General features: G+C 42.2%; 1 protein-coding gene across 2 annotated transcripts in view; it reads right to left on the reverse strand.

The window, feature by feature from the left end:
- Positions 1–20,757, reverse strand: part of TBC1D23 (TBC1 domain family member 23) — a 51,501-nt gene that overhangs the window by 29,336 nt on the left and 1,408 nt on the right. For both annotated transcript variants that reach the window (XM_072993863.2, XM_072993862.2), the window contains exons 2-6: positions 7,665–7,776; positions 5,280–5,385; positions 3,238–3,442; positions 2,389–2,512; positions 469–593 (exon numbers count right to left, since the gene is read on the reverse strand). In XM_072993863.2, coding sequence (XP_072849964.2) covers positions 469–593; positions 2,389–2,512; positions 3,238–3,442; positions 5,280–5,385; positions 7,665–7,776 — 672 coding nt within the window. The remainder of the gene's footprint in view (positions 1–468; positions 594–2,388; positions 2,513–3,237; positions 3,443–5,279; positions 5,386–7,664; positions 7,777–20,757) is intronic.

Here is a 20,757-nt window from a genome sequence, read left to right on the forward strand (position 1 = left end):
GTTCCATCCTATGGGGAGTGGAAGGCGGGACATCAGGAGGAGGGGCTGTACTGTATATATATGTGGAGCCTGTGTGGAGGAGAAGCTGTGGGAAGAAGCTGAGAAGAAGAAGCTGGTGTGGGAGTCTGTGTGTCAGACAGGGTACTACTGTGTGTCAGTCAGTACCAACCTGATAGGTTCAGGTGTCTGTATGGGTAGCCAGAACTGATAGGTTCAGGGTCTGTGCTTTATTTAAAGGTGTTCTGTGTGAACCAAACTGGTGTATGTATGATTGAGACTAAGCCACGTTACTGTATCTTATTCACTTGATCATTTTATTTTTCCCTGTGTGTCATTTAAATAAACCTTATTCCTTTATTTGTTAAAAATCCATCCCTGGTCTGTGTGACTTCTTATAGGGAATGGTTGGTGGCAGCTTAGTGAAACTGTGGCATCCTCCAGTAGGTCTGGGTTTGTCATAATACTCACTTTGCATTAACAAGGATGATGAGCATTAGGAAGTAAACAAAGAATGGATCTGCTAGCTGTAAGTAGCCATCCCATATTGCCTGAGTGACTTCATGAGTACAGTGCCTTGAAAATAAGCATCCAAGCTAGAAAGTAGAATGAACAAAAAGCAAGAAATTAATTGGTCTTAATAACACAAATATCTTGTTATTAAACAGATGAAGAAGCTACCTACAAAAATGTAATAATGTTGCACTCCAATACATGGAATTAAGTCCCTTGGATTTCAATGGCACTTCCAGATGAAAGCAGATATAGCCTAATCCAGCTATCCGACCACATTATCTAGGAGTGAGAACCATTGAATTCAATGGCACATATTTCATGGTAAAACTTGGACAGAAATCATGTTGCACACATGTGATTACCTGTTAAAGAGCGTTTTACATTTTTCCTGAAAACTCAGATTATAAAAACTTGCTTAAGTGCTAAGTTGTTACTTACTATGCTAAAGTATGTTACAAATAGAGTAAACCCATTTCAATTAATGCAACTATGGAGAAGTGGACTCACCCTCAAAACTACAATTTCCAAGGTACCTTAGGAGAAACTGGCATGTGATTTTTCTGTTGCATATTAATTTTGATAGCAGAGCTACAAAAAAGCTGTCCCTAGCACTTATTTGAGGATTTGTCATTGGTATTATTTATTTATTTATTTATTTTACTTATATCCCACCCATTTAGACGGAAGTCTACTCTGGGTGGCTAACAATATTAAAATAAAACAAAACAACAATATTAGTACACTAGAGGGTGGCGAAATAAGTTAGGTATCGACAGGAGGGAAGGCCTGTATGAAGAGCCAGGTCTTAAGTTGGCTCTTAAAAATGCCCAGCGAGGGAGCCAATCTGGGGGGGGGGAGATTGTTCCAGAGCTGAGGGGCCACTGCTGAGAAGGCCCACTTCCTTGTTCTTTCTCTTCTGGCCTCCCTTGCTGTTAGGCCCCTCAGCTGCCCTTCCTGGCTAGAGCAAGTCATACAGGTAAATCTAGGTGGGAGAAGGCGTTCCGTCAGATATTACTTTACTTTACTTTATTGGACTTATACCTCGTCACTCTAGACAAAATCTACTCAGAGCAGCTTACATGAGTAATAAAATATAATAATACAATAAAATACAATAAAATAACATACATAATAATAAAGACATACTATATTGAGGTCCTAAACCGTTTAGGGCTTTATATGTCATCATTAATACTTTGAACTCAATGCAGAAACGAACAGGCAGCCAATGCAAGGCAGCCAGAGTGGGGGAAATATGTTGATGTTTTCTCACGCCAGTAAGCTGCTCAGAGATCTTTGGGTAGTGTGGGCGGCATATAAGTTGAATAAATAAGTAAAATAATAAGTCTGGCCGCCACATTCTGCACCATTTGAAGCTTCCGCATCAATCTCAAAGGTAGCCCCATGTAGTGCGCATTACATTAGTCTAATCTCGAGACTACAAGCTCATGGACCAGAGTGACGAGGGCCCCAACATCAAGATAGGAACGCATCTGGGTGATCTGCCAAGATGGAAGTAGGCAGTGCAGACCACTGACGCTACCTGGGTTTCCATGGTAAGTGATGGATCAAGATGTACCCCCAAGCTGTAAACCTTCTTCGTGGTGAGTCACCCCCCCAAAAAAGTGAGGAAGTTTCCCAAAACTGGGATTCTTTTTCAGAGATGGATAAGAAGCATTAAACCAGGTTTCAGAATGATACATCATTGTAATGCCTTTATGCAAAGAGAGAAGTAATGCACAAAAATCTTGATAAAAATACTCTCTAAACTTGTACATAATCATTTAAGTTTTTAGTTTAACTCAGCAGTTGATGTTTTAAAACTTACTACAGAAGTTTATTGTTCATTATGTTTCCCTACTTTCACTTTATTACCCAGTTGAGTGCATATGAGTCTGGTGTCATCTTTTTGGTGTCCAAAAAGGAGCAGAGTTCTGGCTCATGATACTGAAGGAGCAACCGAAAGAGATGGAATGGTCTCCCTTTCTGCAAACAGTCCCTAAAAGAAGGAGATTGATAAGGACTCATGAAAAGAGGCACGGTAATGACACTTGCAAGCAATTCACAAGTATTTAGATAATTTTAAAGTGCACTCATATGCATTTGTTACTTCAGAAAGATCAGGAAAATTCTGCAGTTTTGTTTTACACAACCATGGCAGAAAAAAAATACCGGTACACTGATAATAATTTAAATTATTTCAATCTGAAATCAAGCAAACAAGATGTCGGGCAACCCCATTTTTTTGAAGAGGACTGAAGCACGGAATTAAGAGAAATACAACATACCAAATACAGTGGTACCTCGCATAACGATCGCTTCGTTTTATGACGAAATCGCTTTGCGACGCATTTTTTGCGATCACTTTGCGATGTTCCCTATAGGGGAATTTCGCTTTGCAATGATCGCTTCCCTGATTGGGGCACCGATCACCGCAAAGCGATGATTTTATAACAGCTGGTCGGCAGTTTCAAAATGGCCACTGGGTAAACAAATGCCCACCTGCTGTGTTTAGGGACTGATTCCTCGCTTTAGTAGCACCGAAAATGGTGGCGCTATGGAGGAACTTCACTGAACTGTGAGTTTTGAGCCCATAGGAACACATTGAAGGGCTTTTTAATATCGCATAGTGACGTTTTCGTTCTGCAGCGATTTTTGCGGAACGAATTAATGTCGCTATGCAAGGCACCACTGTATAGTCTATATATGAACATTTGTCTTTACCTTGGAATGTATTTATTCATGATAGCATAGAAGCAGTTGTACAAGTCACTTCGTGGAAGTTGAAGATGCACCAATGGCTTGAGGAGATATGTCCAACTAAGATTAGAACTGTATGTAACATTACGAGATTTACAGTAGAAGGTAATCACAGATTCAATATCTAAAAGTAATACTGACTTCTCTTCCTCTGGGATTGACAGCTGATCTGAAAGCAGACAAATATGACATGCACATTGAAATGTGACATTTATTATCTAATTCATGAATGATACCTATTAGGCTGACACCCCTACAAGAAAGAGAGTATGGGGTGGGGGATTATGTACTTTCCACAAGTTGCTACCATAATGCTATGCCTACACCCTGTAGTAACTAGAATCCAAGGAGGCACTTGGGTGTATCCATATTGCTCTTTTCCTCTCTCTTCCCCTCCTCTACACAAAGACACCTGGATCATTCTTTCTTCCAGCTAGATCTCTCATGTTGCATTTGATGCTGGTTCCCAACCTTGCATCCCCAGGTGTTCTTGGCCTAAAACTCCCAGAATCCTTCACTATTAGCTGTGCTGGCCAGGATTTCTGGGGATTGTAGTCCAAGAACACCTTGGAACCCAAGGCTGGGAACCACTACTGCAGACCATCAATCAACACTAATAATTTCCAAAGAGATAGTTGTATTAGCCTATTGCATCAAAATCAACAAAGTTTCCAGTGGCACAACAGAAATAACATTTAGGATGTACATGATTCTTTGTTCTTTCATCAATGTTAACCTTTTTTAGGAATATTGGGCTGTACAGGAGAAGGGAGGAACTGAAGACCACTGGCCCCACATGGATACTCCTACAGAGCCCATCTGATCTTAGACCAGTTATGGGAATTTGCCCAACAGTTCTATCTGAAGAAGGAGAGTCAGTGTTACTTTATCTTGTTCTTTAACATGTTTTACAATTTCTTGACCTTTTTTCATTTATTTTCATACTTCTTCACTACTCACCCACTCAGTCCAAAAAATTTGGACTGCAATGCAGTAACTCAGAATTACACAACATTTTCATGCAGCTTCAGTTTCCTACTCAGTTGCTCATTTGGCAACTGTTGCAAGTCACGCATAACTAACAGCCCATTGACAAACTGAATTAACGCTTTTGAACCTGTGATGTGAAATACTCCTCAAATATTCTATTGCCCTGCATCACTTTGTACAGATATTTGTACAAAGTCCTCTGGGACGGTGACCGAAGAATTCCTTAATAAACCCATTAGGCACGGAACTACCTTCCAGTTACACAAAATAAAACTGCCATTAAGCAGAGACATCTTCATCTAAATGATAATGGTTCATATTCATTTATTTATAGATACCATACCCTTTGGTTAAAAGCTAATCTCAATTCCAGTTGCTGAAAAATAAATCTCAATTCCAGTTGCTAAAAACTATTTAAAGAAAAGGACATCAGTACCAGGTACATCATTCCTTTGCACAAGAGATGAAAGCAGGATAGAAATCAAATAAATATATAAATAAACAATATTAGACACAGAATATCTACAGAAACAAGAGCAGACTAGAAACTGTTTACTGATTATCTAAAGAAGTCTCGCAAAATAAGGAGTCCTTTATCAGGTACCAAAATGACACAAGAATAGACAACAGCTGAACCTCCCTTAGGAGAGGATTTCATTAACATAGTGTCATTGCAGAGAAGGACGTTTCAGAAATTGGGAACCACAGCAAAAAGTCTATAACTAAGATCTTAACATACCAATGGATGAGAAGCAAACATGGTCTTTCATGTACACAAGTCCAAATGTGTTAGGATACTTTAAGAACAGGCCAATAAAGGTCCTTCTCTGCAATGACACCCTGTTAATGAAATCCTCTCCTAAGTACTAAGGTAACAAAATTTTATGTTAGAGGGAGACCTGATTATACTCAAACAGACCTCAGAAGAAGGGCAGGACAGGGAGATAATTGTAACAAACAAAATACAGTGCGCAAGGTTTTTAGTCTAGTAATCTAAATGTTAAGGTCAGACTTACCAACGAGTTCTTGACAATCTTTGTGAATTAGTGGATGTTCTGGAAGATCTAAAGAACCGTCCCAGGAAGCCAAACTATCTCCTTTCCCTGCAACATTCAATGCAATCTAAAGACAAAGACAAGGAAAGGGCAGACCAACAAAGGTTTTCAGTGCTTTTCTCTGTATTTATGATATTCTTTTTAAACCTGATCTCAGAAACACTGTAAACAAAAATGCTGGAAGCAATGAATGTTCTAGAAATTTTGTATTGTTTCCCTGCATCACACACCGCATGGTGGTGCCCAACCTGATGAAGCAAAGCAAAAGCAAAGCGTGCTGCTTATATACCGCCCCATAGCACTTCAAGCACTCTCTAGGCGGTTTACAAGTTAAATATGCAGGCTACACATTGCCCCCCCCCCAGCAAGCTGGGTACTCATTTTACCGACTTTGGAAGGATAGAAGGCTGAGTCAACCTTGACCCGGCTACCTGGGATTGAACCCCAGGTCGTGAGCACAGTTTTGGCTGCAGTACAGCACTTTAACCACTGTGCCACGAGACCCCTATGGATCAAAAACTAGTTTCTGGTTGTACTTGTTTAGCAGTCTGGAAGTTCCACCCACCCTCACCTTTGGATCTTAATTCAACATACCCTTTCATAAACTGACTAGGTTTATTTATTATATTAATGTGCAACAAAGAAAGAATGTTACTCTGTTGCAATGAAATTCGAAAATGTTTACTTTTTTATATACAATAGGACCCCCCCCGTATCTGCAGGAGATTGGTTTCAAGGCCCTCTGCTGATGCCGAAAAACATGGGACACTATTTTAATAGTTTCAATAGCATGATCTCTTCCCCCATCTAGTGGCCAGTTCTGGTAATGACATCATAAAAATCTGTTTCTCTTGCAAATGCTATACAGCAGTGGTCCCCAAACTTGGGCCTCCAGATGTTCTTGGACTACAACCCCCAGAAGCATCACCACCTCTGCTGGCCAGGATTTCTGGGAGTTGAAGTCCAAGAACATCTGGAGGCCTAAGGTTGGGGACCACTGCTATACAGTACACAGCATGGTCTCTTTCTCCCTCTAGTGGCCAGTTCTGGTAGCTTCATTGTTAAATATATATATATTGGGGAATTTTCCTTTTGATATTTTTAATATTTTCAAACTGCAGATGTGAATAAGTGAATACAAATTCCATGGATAAGGGGTCCCACTGTATAGTACTCTGATTTCACTGAATTCATTAAAGAAGCAGTGAACAGTTATTTCTGAATGTAAGGACCAAACTAATACAGTGGTGCCTCGCTTAGCGATCGCTCCGTTGAGCGATGAGGTTTTGGCTATCGCCAGAACGATCGCTTAGCGATGGCCCCTATGGGGAAAAATCGCTTTGCTATGATCGCGGGGAAGCGATCATGGCAAAGTGACCCGTTTTGCACAGCTGATCGGCGGTTCCAAAATGGCCGCCGGAAAAACAAAATGGCCACCTGCTGTTTTGCCTCGCTTTAGAGGCACTGAAAATGGCCGCCCCTATGGAGGATCTTCGCATAAGGTCAGTTTTTAAGCCCATAGGAACACATTAAACATGTTTTAATGCGTTTCTATGGGCTTTTTAAAATCGCTTAGCAACGTTTTTCCTGGAACGGATTAACGTCGCTAAGCGAGGCACCACTGTAGTATATACAGATAAATGTAACAGTACCCTGACACCCTTATTAAAGGAAAGCCAGTTCTGGATTTGTGTGACTGGGATAAGAGATGTGATGTTTAACAGGCCCCCATTTCCAATTTGTTTCTTCTCTGCCCCAAAACACATTTCCCCCCAGCTCCTTTTCTCTATGTAGAATTTCATATATGTTTGTTCCTAGAAATGTGCACTTTGGAACAGGAGTCGGAGGAAGTGATATACAATAAACAAACAAACAAAAAATGCAGGGAAAAGAATAGGTGGCATATTCTCACACTGATTCTGTATGGCCAATAGTATCTTCTGAAGTTGTGTTTCCACTTTAAAATATCTGGGCTACCAGTGTATGGATATATCTATCATGTCTAGCTTGGGGTTACATTTAACTGTAAAATTATCCACATGTATATTTACTTGGCATAAACAATATGAAATGTCAAGTAAAAGAGTTTGCAACTGCAAAGTTTGTTAGGTATTTTTGATTTATTGGTCTTCTTTTAAAATCCACAAAATTGCATCATATTAAGCACTTGCTGTTCTAAGGATAATTAAGTGGCACTGATAGTATGACAATTTTAAACCATCAGTGGTATTGATAGTTTAAAGTAAGCCTATCTGGGTGGATGGCTATTTAGAGAAAGAGACATAGAACCCTGATACAAATTATCCCCTTCCAATAAAAACTTCCAATAAAACATCAAATCCTCACCTTCCAGACTTTGGCTCTAAGATCATCAGGTATAGGTCTCCCTTGGATGATGTTTCTAACTGTTTCAAGATCACAACCACCTTCCTCAAGAGCTTCTGCAAGATCATTTTGCCTGAAAAAAAAATCTTATGTAAGTTTCAACAAATTTAAAATACAGCAACACTTTAATCTCATAGTATAATTACAGTTGCATCAAAACAGGCAAGAAATTTCTTTGCCTATTTTAATATTATTTTAATATTAAAAACATCTTAGTTTAGCTTACAATCCTGTACCAACTCACCTGGGAATAAACCTCAGTGAGCTAGGTCTTACTGATGAATAAATACATATCTGCATAACATACTATTTCAGTGTTACACACCTAGCAAGGAAATGTTACGCACTCTTTTAATTACACATTGTTTATTTATTTATTTAATTTATTTATTTAATTTATATGCCGCCCACACTACCCAAAGGTCTCTGGGCAGCTTAATTAATAAGTTGCCATGTGGATCATGTAACCACAAGAATGTCTGACAAAAATTAGGTGTAAGAATGGAAGGGTGTAAGGAGGACCAAGCTGGGTAGATCAAAAGGCCTATCTAGTTTGATGTTCTGCTCCCATAGTCAAAGGAAAAATATTACAGAAGCCCAGAAAAGGACATGGGTGCAACAACATCTTCCCTCTTGGACTGTCCAGCAGTTGCATTCAGAGGCATACTGCCTCTAAAACTGAAGTTATTATTGGTAGCAACTGAGAGCCCTATCCACTATGAAGTTGTCCAGTCTTCTTCAAAAACTGTCCAAGCTGGAGGCTTTCACTACACTTTATGACAGTGGTTCTCAAACCTGGGTCCCCAGATGTTCCTGGACTGCAACTCCCAAAAATCCTGGTTAGCACAGCAAGTGGTGAAGGCATCTGGGAACTGCAGTCCAAGAACACCTGGGGACCCCAGTTTGACAATCACTGCCTTATGACAATGAATTTTCATAATATAAACTTTATTCTGTTTTAACTGAGCTTGAATTACATTCACAATCTCAAAAACCATTTAGAAGAATCTTTACAAATAAGGTGTCTCAAACCCCATGTTCCTTTGTAGTTTTCACCTGGTAGTCCCTGAATCTTTTTCTGAGGCCAGGAAGATAATGGAGGTGAAAATCTACCAAACTCTCAAAGGTGTGTGTGTGTTTTTTTCTTTTTCTGCCACACATTCCAATACCGTTGGGGGTGTCAATACTGTTCACTGCCAAACCCCCCCCCCCAATTTTATCAGGATTAATATGCAAAACAGACAAAAATGTTCAGTAGATGCCCAAGTGGTAAGATTCTGGATTTAGGACCTTGTGTGCCTGTCATTTTCTAAAATCATTCCAAGGCAAGGAAATTTTACTGTGTATTTTATTTAAAAAAGAAGAAACAAAGAACAAAACACAAGCATAGAAGGTAAAATCAAAATCATGGAAAAATAACACAGAGAAAATGCTTGGGCTTTGGATTTAAGCATGAAATTTCACACACATGGGAAGAAAAACACAAACTCTCAGGCTATCATAACTGGATATTTTATGACTGAGCACTCCCAGTCTAGAGTGAAGCCCTGCAGGGGAGACAAAGTGTGAAGTTAATTTACTTCTCTAGGTCAGGTCAGCCTACTTTCTCCTCGACAATAGTTTAACATCTTTCTTTCAAATGGTAAATGGCTTCAGGCCTGGTGCTGCCTGACATCCTAATCCACTTCTTCAATTTCTTCTGACATAGACAGATACAGTAATTAGTAACTCTCCTGGTTGCCTTTTCTCCCCTTTTGCTTACATTGTCTGCCTTAAGGTCAGGAAATTGAAGCTTTGGAAATTCCCTTGGAAATGCCCTGGCCTGGAACTCCAAGCCAACTTTTGTTTGAAATGGGGTTCTCAACTCATTGCCATTTGCCCAGATCAAACATTTTAGAATCATTTGCCCAGATCAAACGCCTTACAAACATTTGTCAATATCAAACACTTTACAAACACAAGTTAAATCCATAAGCAGTTAAAGATCCTGTTTCTTATATCCCAGTTTCTTGACATAAGGTGACAAAGGAAAAATTGTGAAAGAACAAATACAAATTTAAAGGGATTTAAATAACAGAACATTAGGGATACAATGTACCACACAAAAAAGGAAGGAAGACCATGTATTGACATCAGCAAGACTCGCGATCAAAGAAAAGTGGAGAAATTTGCCCAAGAGCTTGAGGAAACCCTTCCAGGCCCAGCTGAGGCAAGTGCACCTGAACGCTGGGAACATTTCAAGAACGCTGTTTATAACACTGCCTTGTCCACATTTGGCAAGAAGACCAAAAAGACGGCCGACTGGTTCGAAGCCCACTCGGAGGAGTTGATACCAGCCATGGAGGATAAGAGGAGAGCTCTAGCAGCATACAAAGCCTGCCCTAGTGAGTACAACTTGCAAGTTCTTCGAGCTGCTCGTAGTCAAGTCCAACAGGCTGCCAGGAGATGTTCCAATGATTATTGGCTCCAGCTCTGCTCTCAGATACAGTTAGCAACAGACACAGGTAACATCAAGGGAATGTACGATGGGATGAAGCAGGCTTTACATCCAGTACAGAAGAAAACTGCTCCCCTGAAGTCTGCCACAGGCATGTTCATCCAGGACCGAACACAGCAAATGGACCGCTGGGTGCAGCACTACTCTGAGCTGTATTCCAGAGAGAATGCAGTAACTGAAGAAGCATTAAATAACATTGAGTGTCTCCCTGTCCTGGAAGAGTTGGACAGTGAACCAACCTTAGCAGAAATCAAAACGGCCTTGGATTCTCTTGCCTCTGGCAAGGCACCTGGAAAGGATAACATCCCTGTTGAAGTGCTGAAGTGCTGCAAAGAGGCCATCACCACCAAACTGTATGAAATCTTTCATCTTTGCTGGAGCGAAGGTAGAGTACCACAGGACATGAAGGATGCAAACATCGTCACATTGTACAAGAACAAAGGAGACAGGGGCAACTGCAATAACTACCGCAGCATCTCTCTTCTTAGCGTTGTAGGAAAGCTGCTTGCCCGTGTTGTGCTGAAGAGGCTCCAGGTGCTTGCAGACAGAGTCTACCCAGAATCACAGTGCGGAATCCGAGCAAATAGATCCACCACTGACGTGGTATTCTCCCCCAGACAGTTGCAGGAGAAATGCAGGGAACAACAACAGCCACTCTTAGTGGCCTCATAGACCTTACAAAAGCATTTGACTTGGTTAGCAGGGATGGCCTTTTTAAAATATTTACTAAGATTGGATGTCCTCCTCGACTCCTTAGCATCATCAGGTCCTTTCATGAGGGAATGAAGGGCACTGTAGTTTTTGATGGTTCAACATCAGATCCCTTTGACATCCGAAGTGGAGTGAAACAGGGCTGTGTCCTTGCGCCGACCCTGTTTGGGATTTTCTTTGCTGTCATGCTGAAGCATGCCTTCAGAACTGCAACAGAAGGTGTCTATCTCTGGACTAGATCAGATGGAAAGCTCTTTAATCTCTCTAGACTGAGAGCAAAGACCAAAGTTCAGCTGAAATGCATGAGGGACTTCCTCTTCGCCGATGATGCAGCCATTGTCGCCCACACTGCCGAAGACCTCCAACAACTCATGAATCGTTTTAGCAAGGCCTGCAAAGACTTTGGACTAACTATCAGCCTGAAGAAAACACAAGTCATGGGCTAGGGCGTGGACTCACCTCCCTCTATTACCATCTCCATGCAAGAACTGGAAGTTGTCCATGAATTTGTGTACCTTGGCTCAACCATCTCTGACACTCTTTCCCTAGACGTCGAGCTGGATAGACACATTGGCAAAGCAGCTACCATGTTCTCAAGACTCACAAAAAGAGTATGGCTCAATAAGAAGCTGACAGCATACACCAAGATCCAGGTCTATAGAGCCTGTGTCCTGAGCACACTCTTGTACTGCAGTGAGTCCTGGACCCTTCATGCATGGCAGGAGAGAAAGCTGAACACGTTCCATATGCGCTGCCTCCGACGTATTTTTGGTATCACCTGGCAGGACAAAGTTCCAAATAGAGTAGTCCTAGATCGAGCTGGAATTTCTAGCATGTATACACTACTGAAACAGAGACGCCTACGCTGGCTCGGGCATGTTGTGAGAATGGCTGATGGTCGGATTCCAAAGGATCTCCTGTATGGAAAACTAGTGCAGGGAAATCGCCCCAGAGGGAGACCACAGCTGCGATACAAGGATATCTGCAAGCAGGATTTGAAGGCCTTGGAAATGGATCTCAACAGATGGGAAACCCTGACATCGGAGCGTTCAGCCTGGTGGCATGCGGTGCATCACGGCCTCTCCCAGTTTGAAGAGACCCTCACCCAGCAGGCTGAGGCAAAGAGGCAGTCACGAAAGCAGCAAAATCAGGGAGCTAGACGGGGTACAGATTGTATTTGTCCTAAGTGTGGAAGGGATTGTCACTCTCAAATTGGCCTCCTCAGCCACACTAGACGCTGTTCCAAGACCTTGATACAGAGCACAATACCATAGTCTCTCGAGACTGAAGGATGCCTATGAATGAGGGATACAATGATGCTGAAAAAAAATCATTCCAGAGGATTATTAAAACACAGTTTAAAAGAACAGAATTTACAAATTTCACAGAAGTTAAAGAGATCATCCTTAAAATTGAGTACCACATTAATTTTAACATGTTGCTTGGTCACAATGTATTACATGGATACCTTTATTGTGGAAGTCTGTTCAGAAAGTCATATCAATTAATAAGAACCAGACCATAATGGATGCACTACAGTAGATATGATTACATAAGTTGTTTCAGTACACCATTTTAACAATGATGATTTTAACAGGCCTCTTACAGTGATTCATATTCTTAAAAACTGCCACCTGACATTCATAACTCAGTGGTTTGCTATCTGGCTGTGGAACCAGAGGTTGGGAGTTCTATCCCCCATTATGCCTCCCTGACAGGGACTGGGCTTGAACTGCAACTCCCAGAAACCCCAGTCAGGACAGCTGGTGGTGAAGGCTTCTGGGAGTTGCAGTCCAAAACTCCTGAGTAACCCAAGGTTAAGAACCAGTGATTTATAGGGTCCCTTCCAGCTCTTCAGTTTTAAGATTAGACGATTACAGTATAAACCTGCACATTCATTGAAAATATGAACCAAGCATTTCTAGCTGGTAGGAGACAATGATTGCAAATCCAGTTGAAAAGAACTATGTATATAAGTGCAATCCTGCACTTTTTCAGAAGGTGGTCCTTTATGTGCTCATTTTCACAAGAGAGGCACATATAGAGTTGTACCCTGCCAATGGGAGAGAACACTTGTGTGATTGCATCGGTGAATATGATTCTAGCCTACTTCTTTCTTCTCTTTCTTCTAAACAGACAAGCATACGATCCCTTAAGACTTACTTTTGAGTAGATAAGGTCAAGATTGTGCTATAAGGATATTGTTCATACCTGATTTTAGTCTGTACAAATGTGATGAAAAGAATGTGATCCCTCATTACAATGTGTCAATGTGAATGTCATTTAGGGGGATTCTAAGGTAACCATAATTTATCTTTCCAAATCCACAACTAAAACATAACTTCAGAAATTAATTTTACCACTTTCATCAGGTGTTTTCTGAATTTGAGTTCATTGATCCAATGAATACAATATTTGAATCATGTTCTAGAATGTTACTTCCAAAAAAAAAATGGCCAAATCAGAAATTGGTATTCAAAGATCATGTTAGGATTCTTCCTCTCAGAAAGAAATGGATTGTATAAAAATTCATTACACATTATACATAGATTAATGTTATCAATTTGCTTTTAAGGCATGTCTGGTGTACACAGAAAAATTCCCAGGTATGCCTACCCACTTACAAAAGCAAGTACTGTATGCAATAAAAAGTACTATAGTTACAAAAAGCAATAACTTCTAGTGAATGAAAAAGTATATATACCATAACGACAGCTTGAATTACAATAGAAACTGGTGCACAGAGACTAGAAATTATTATTACTGTTTTCCTGTTAATTGAAGACACATAGAAACAAACAGGGAGGAAAACAGTAGGAAAACCAAAGACAGTTGAACAGCTAATATACAGGACAGAAACAACATTATCTTGCTTCTCTTGCTATAATTCCCCCTACTTTCATATCGAGATATATTTACTACCTTCAGCTGAGTCACAAATAATCTACTGCTTTTACCATAATGAGCATAATCACCAAATATTTCAAAATAACTCTTTGATGATCCAACTGGAACATTAAATAATTGAATTCCACATAGACTGCTGCTCTTAATGACAGCAATTTTGTAAAATATTTACATGGCCTATGACCATATTCACCACAGACTCCTTAATAAAGTGCCACCTAATTCTAAGAATCTTCAAACTAATACTCATGTATTCTTCAAATAATCCACATACACAACAGTTAACCAAATTATACTCTGACTTTTAGGTTAAGAGTCTTACTGAGAATGTGTACACCAAGCAGCTGCCATTTACTTTAAAATCTATCAATTATGGTGATAAACTTGCTCATTCTTAAAAATCATACAACTGGAGGTGAAACGCAGCAGCACTGTAGTTAGCAAACACACAGCCATTATTGGCTGAAATTCTGCTGGGCAGTTTTGCAAACAGTGTAAGTTTTGGAACAAATTTCCATAGATTATGAAATCTCAATAGATGTTATCTGATCCCTCCCTCCCATTATTCTGAGTTGGGGTATATAAAAACCAAGATAAAAAGCAAAATGCCATAATCAATCATAATAGGCAAACAACAAACGAATAAAAAACAGACAAAGGTGTAAACCCAGATGGTGCAGTAAAACTGGACATCAATAAAAGATTAGCAAGATCAGGGGAAGCTGCCATTAAAAGTTTCCTGGAAGAGGTGAGTCTTCAGCAGCCTCCTAAAATTAGAGAGGGAGGGAGCCAGGTGTAGCTCTGTCAGAAAATGGTTTCACAGAGTTGGTGCCACCACTGAGAAGGCCTGGACTCTTGGCAGAGTGTCTGGCCTCCTTCAGCTTGGCTACTTGAAGGAGCGTGGCCTGTGAAGATCTGGTGATATGGGCAGAAGACTTTGGGGAGAGATGTACCACTAAGTAACATAGTGCCAAACTGCCAAGAGCTTTACAGGTGAACATGAATACTTTGAATTTGATCTGGGATGCAACTGAAAGACAGTGCAAGTGAGATGTGATCAAAGCTGCTCATACCTGCGACAAGCCTAACTGCCACATTTTGGACCTGCTGCAATATCCATGTCAAGCACTGCAATCGTCAGCCCTGGAGATCACTAATGCATGCACTAACATTCTGAGGGCACCCTTGTCAGGCAAGGGGCAGAGCTGGGCAATATGCCTCAGTTGGTTCAAGGCTAACCTGGACACAGCTGCCACCTGAGAATCCAGGATTACTCCCAATTTCTGGACTTGATTCCTGAGCAGGAGGTCAATACCATCCAGCTTAGAGAGAGTGTCTCCCAACCCATCAGAGGAACAGGACCTCTCCGGAAGATGATCTATGTCTTATCAGGGTTCAACTTCAGTCAGGCACAGCTCCAACATCCAGACAGCATCCACTGCAGAAGTGGAAAAGGACAGACAGAGTTGTGTATCATCAGCATACTGATACTATTCTCCATATCTCTGGACAACCTCCCCCAGTGGCTTCACAAAGAAGTTGAAAGGATTGGGGAGATGGACGATCCCTACAGAACACCACAATCAAGGGTCCAAGGAGCTGGCAACTCATCCTTAAGTGGCAATCTCTTGGCTTGGCCCTCTAGGAAGGACTGGAGCCAGCCTAACACCAAACTCCATGTCTGAGAGCCTATCCAGGAGGATACTGTGGTCAATGGTATCAAAAGCCACTGAAAGATCCAGAAGAACTAACTGGGTGTGAGCTCCCCTGTCAGCTTTCCATAGCAGATCATCTTGCAGTGTGATCAAAGCTGTCTCAGTCCTGCGACATGGCCTGAATACAAAATGGAATAGATCAAGGCAATATTCTTCCTATCAGTCACCAAACTTGGTCACTTTAGGATGGGTCGAATAACAGTACCTGTGAGGGGAGGCAAACCTCCCTCAGGGAGGAGCTCATGATGTTAATGATCCATTCTGAAGCAACATCATTGGCAGCTTTTATAAGTCAAGCAGGGCAAGGATCAAGTAGGGAAGCAGTCAGCCTGCAGCGAACCAGTGCCCTGGAGATGTCCTCCAATATCACTGCCCTAAAGATGCTCCAGGGTTTTCCACAGGATCAACCAAGCTGGTTGTTGGGGCAAGATCCAGTTGAATTGCATTGATTTTTTATTTAAAATGGGCAGCAAATTGATTACTGGTGAAATCACCAGGATGAGGCTGGGGCTGACCAGAGTTGAATCACAGAGCACCCAATAAGTTTCAGCTTATTGGTTCATGGCCTCAGTAATGATTCTGATGTTAAAAGTTCTTCTGGCTGATTTTAGGGCACTGCCATACCCAGGCTTCATGTTCTGGAGAGGACACTCCAGCTCACAGCATGTTACCATAGTCTATCGAGACTGAAGGATGCCTAAGAAGATGCCTCCTGGTCAAAGATTTAACAGCTGCAAAGTTAAGAGTCTGATTGGTCTTTCCTTCACTTATTCTCTAGACATCTCCTCAATAACGTCATAGCTTGAACCAGAGAGAAGGTCGAGATCTGAAGCAGAGAGAGTGTTTGGGAGTGACTATGTCAACAGCCCGGTCCACTTCGGTATACCACCTGATATCCTGGGCATCAACAAGATCACCAGCCAAATCCAGTAGATATCATCCCAAGGCCTTATTGAACCTATTTGGATTTAGAAGCCTCCAAGGGTGGACCATTTTAATAGGTCGAATCTTCCCGTGGTGGTGGTGGTGGTGGGTGGCAAGATGGACTCAATAGGCTTTATTTAAGCCAGAAGTGGTCTGTCCATGAAAGTGAGAGGAGGCTGATATTTTCCACCCTCAGACCATTCTCCACCTGCTATTGAGAACATCAGACCTAGAGTGTGACTTGCAATATGTGTGGGGCTGGTAACCTACAGTACTGAGATACGTTCATGGAGGCCATGACTTCCATGATCTCCAGGACCACACCCCAAAGCTCAGACTTGGCATGGATATTAAAGTCCCTGACTATCAGTAGTCTAGGTGATCTCAGCACCACAACTGAGATTAACTTGTTCAGTCCTGACACGAAGAGTGCTGCGTTGCGGGGAAAGCAGTACACCAGCACTATCCTGAGTCTATCCCTAAGCCCCATGGTCAAATGTAAACACTCCAGACAAGGGCTCGATAGTGCAGAGGTTTAACATGGATAGAGTTCTTGTACACCAATGCTACCCATCCCCCTCTAAGTGGAAAAACTTGGCATGCAACAGATAAGGTTTATAGAGATTTCTTAACTTAAGGCAATTCACCTCTAAAATTACATTGTTTGTGTAACTGTGTAATAGGACTTCAGCTATTATTTGTATTATTTGGAAACATTTTATTCTTATGCTTGTAGCAGTTACTGCCCTACCTCAAATAACAAAGTATTCTTTGAGCTGGTTACAATAAAGTACGAAATCATTATCCTCAAAGTTAAAAAAAAAGGGGGGTGAAGGAGTCTGTGAACAATCCTGACATACAAACTTTACTTTTAAAGTATAATTTATATACTGTACCAGGGCCGGACTGGCCATCTGGCCGTTCTGGCAAATGCCAGAACGGCCGATGGTCAGAACGGGCAGTTCCTGCCTCGCGGCCTCCCCCCCGCTGCTCTTCTGCCGCTGCCACCGGGCGCCTGGCTTCCTCCGCTCGGCTGGCCGGCTGACCCTCCCCCGGGGAAGCTGCAGCAGCGCCTCCCGGCGGCCGGCCCCGCTGACGGAAGAAGACCCTCCCGCCCGGTTCTGAGCGCCCCCCCCCTCCGGAAGAGGGCGGGCCCCCCTCCCGCTCCCCCCCTCACCCCTGCCCCTGAGCCCCCTCCCTCTCCTCCCGCCGCCCGCTGGAGGAAGACCAGGGCCGGGCTCTGCCGCCGCTGCCACCGGGCCCGCTGCCTGCCTGCCTGCCTGCCTGGCGCCGTCGGGCAAGGACGGCCGAGGGGCGTCGGCGGAGGACCGGGCAGGGCCCAGCACCCTTCCCCCCCTCCCCCGCAGCCCTGCACCTTTTCCTCCTCGGGAGGGGGCGGCAGAGGAGGGGGCGAGGCGGCGGCGGGCCCCCGTGCTCCCTTTCCCCTCCACCCGGAGAGCGCGAGAACTGCCGCCGCCACCGCCGGTCTGTTGCGCCGGGCTCTTTCTCCGCTGAGGAGCTGCCACCCCTCCCTCCGAGGCCCGGCCCGGGGGGGCCGCATCCGCCCCGCTCGCCCGGAGCCCTGGCCCGCGGGACTGCTGGCGGCGTCGGCCGAGGCATCCGCGGGACCCCGACGCACCGCTGAGCGAGCGGCCCCTTGCCCGGCTCTCGGGGGCGGCTGGAGACTCTCGGCCTTAGCAAAGACCCCCCCTCCCCTCCCCGCCTCTGGCAAGCCGGCGATCCATGCGACCCCCTCCCGCCGCCCCCCGCTCCCCGCCACCGCCCCATGGTCCCCGGGCCATTCCCGGGAGGGATTCGGAGGAAGCGGCAGGTGTCACCACAGCCGGTGGGCCTGTGTGCTCTAAATGCCAGGGCCGATTTTTGGTCCCAGTCCGGCCCTGTACTGTACTGTATTACTTTTTAAGTTTACATGTAATGTTCTGGAGGTTTCCTAGCTATCACTGGAAATTGCAATGTGAGAACTGGTGAAGCTTGCTCTCTCATCTCTGTTCTTTCATGTATGGCTTATTCAGTTCTTATTTTCCCCCAGCAATATTGAACTTCTGCATTTCTCATGTGAGGCTGATTCAAGCCAGTAAATGGGGAACTACCATACCCTTCCATGCCATTTGCTTTCTGGCCTGCTCTCTTCAAGGCTGCTGGCTAATGCTACAGGAAGTTTGTTTTGTTTTTGGAGCTTTCTCATCATTATAGTAACTCAGACTATGAACAGTTTAAGAAGCCTGGTTGTTTTTGAAGTTCTTCAGTGGTTTTACCCACAGGTTAATGAACAAGATCCAAGCATCTTTTATATATTGCAAGCAGGGTCTAGCCAGCTGTTCAAGCCCTTCTCAAGAATTCTTTATTCCTCTCTCTTCCTCTTTTTTATCATTCTCCCCACAACAATTGGCTTGCTTTCGATGTCCACTGAGCCCGCTTATTCCTCATGGAGTTCTTTCACCTCTCTCAAAGCTAGGGTACTTTTGTCCAAAAGTGTATTTTTTTTTAAAGGTTGTACCTCTGAAATAGTATGGTTTCAAAAGACTGATATTTTCATCCTTTGTGGATCATACTCTTTTGGTTGTATAATATACTGTATAAAGATCCATGCATTCTGATTGGGTGTGCTATATTGCATACCAGATGAAAGAAATATGACATTGAATCTTACTAATAAAATACCCATAAATGTTATCACTGCATTTTAAGAATGCTGAGATTCTGACAAGTCTAACAAGAGCCCACGTACTACACATAATTGGTGTTGCATTTGGTGCTGGCAGCCAGAAGTTCTGGTTCTCTGTTAAAGGTAATACATTCTAACTAAGCAATTAAAAATAACACTATCATAAAGCCAAAGTGACACAAAGAATTGCTCAGTATTCACACACTAAAGCTTCTCCACACTAGTGCTCTTCTGCTGTTCTATAATCTAGACTACAACACAAATCAACCATCTTATTTAACATAACAATTCTTTGGCCTGTATCTGGTTACTAGACCAGATTAGATTCCTTAAACAATGAGACTTTGGTCAGCCGATATGCAAGTCTCACTGATGAAGTGAGTCTAGTCTAATCTCAGCTATTGTATTCAGTCCCTTACTAACATCTGCAGAGAATTTAGGGAATGTATGATTTCTTCCAAGATTACTGTGCTCCAATTCCCATCAATCCCTGCCAGCGTGGCTAAGAGAAGGGAATTATGGGAATAGCCATTTATCAGCATTATTAGGTGCTCCAGCTCTAAACAAAACTCAACACCACATATTAAAAACTGAGTTATAGATCAGGAAGTCCATAGTTTAAATCTCACTCCTGCATGAACTATATGGTGTAATACTACTGACTGGAAAAAAAGAGACTTGTGTAGCATTTAGAGTGCAATCCTATACAAATGCTAAGTGTTACTATTACTGTTATTGTGTAGTTTGCGGTGTTTTCCTGAATGAGGTTTTAAATTTCAGATTGTATCAATTTATAATTCTCAGGTCCTGTAATCTTCTCTATCCCTGATAACTTAACACAACTTTGCAGAGTTGGAGTACATGTTGTACAGAGACAAGAGAAATATTCTTCATTAACCTTCTATTAACAATTTTGTTCAGTGGCAGTATCAGAATTATTTTTTCCTACTTTCTCTTTTCTCACACTATTTCTTTTTATATTTTTTAAAAAATTTGTTAAATACCACTTCAATGTTTCACTTATTTTTAAGTTATTGTTACAAAGTCCAAGAATAACAACGGTGCAAGAAAAAATGATGGCAGACTGCCCTGCAGACAGAATTCTCTGCATGACTGGCTACATTAACAAAGAAATGCAGAAACATAACATGATTTTAAAAGACTTACTTCTTTGCAGAGACAATCAGATTAATCTCATTTGTTCAGTCATGAACCTAGCCCTGAGAGCCTGCTGTTAGAATCCAGATATTTTAATATTTTACATGGAGTAGATTCCTAAATACTACATACTTTCTCTTAAAAAACAGATCACGTTAATTTCATGCTTATTTTAAATGTGAAAGGTTGAAGTACTCTGACCTTCTCTTTAATCATATGGAAATTGTATGTGGAAAAAGACTGATGTTTTGGCATAAGTGCATCAGAATTAGATCACTTATTTCCAGTATCTGCCTATATATAGTTACTTTGTGGCCAGGCATACCTAAGACTAGTGTGCAAAAAGGAAAAGAAAAGAGAAGAATAACAGGAAAAAAGAAAATAAAAGAGATTATGCTAAAATCAAACTTTCAATATTGAAACAAGGGTTGTGGTTCTTCTTTGCATCTCCTGCCC

Source organism: Pogona vitticeps, chromosome 3 (genome assembly GCF_051106095.1).
Source record: "Pogona vitticeps strain Pit_001003342236 chromosome 3, PviZW2.1, whole genome shotgun sequence".
Lineage (NCBI taxonomy): Eukaryota > Metazoa > Chordata > Lepidosauria > Squamata > Agamidae > Pogona > Pogona vitticeps.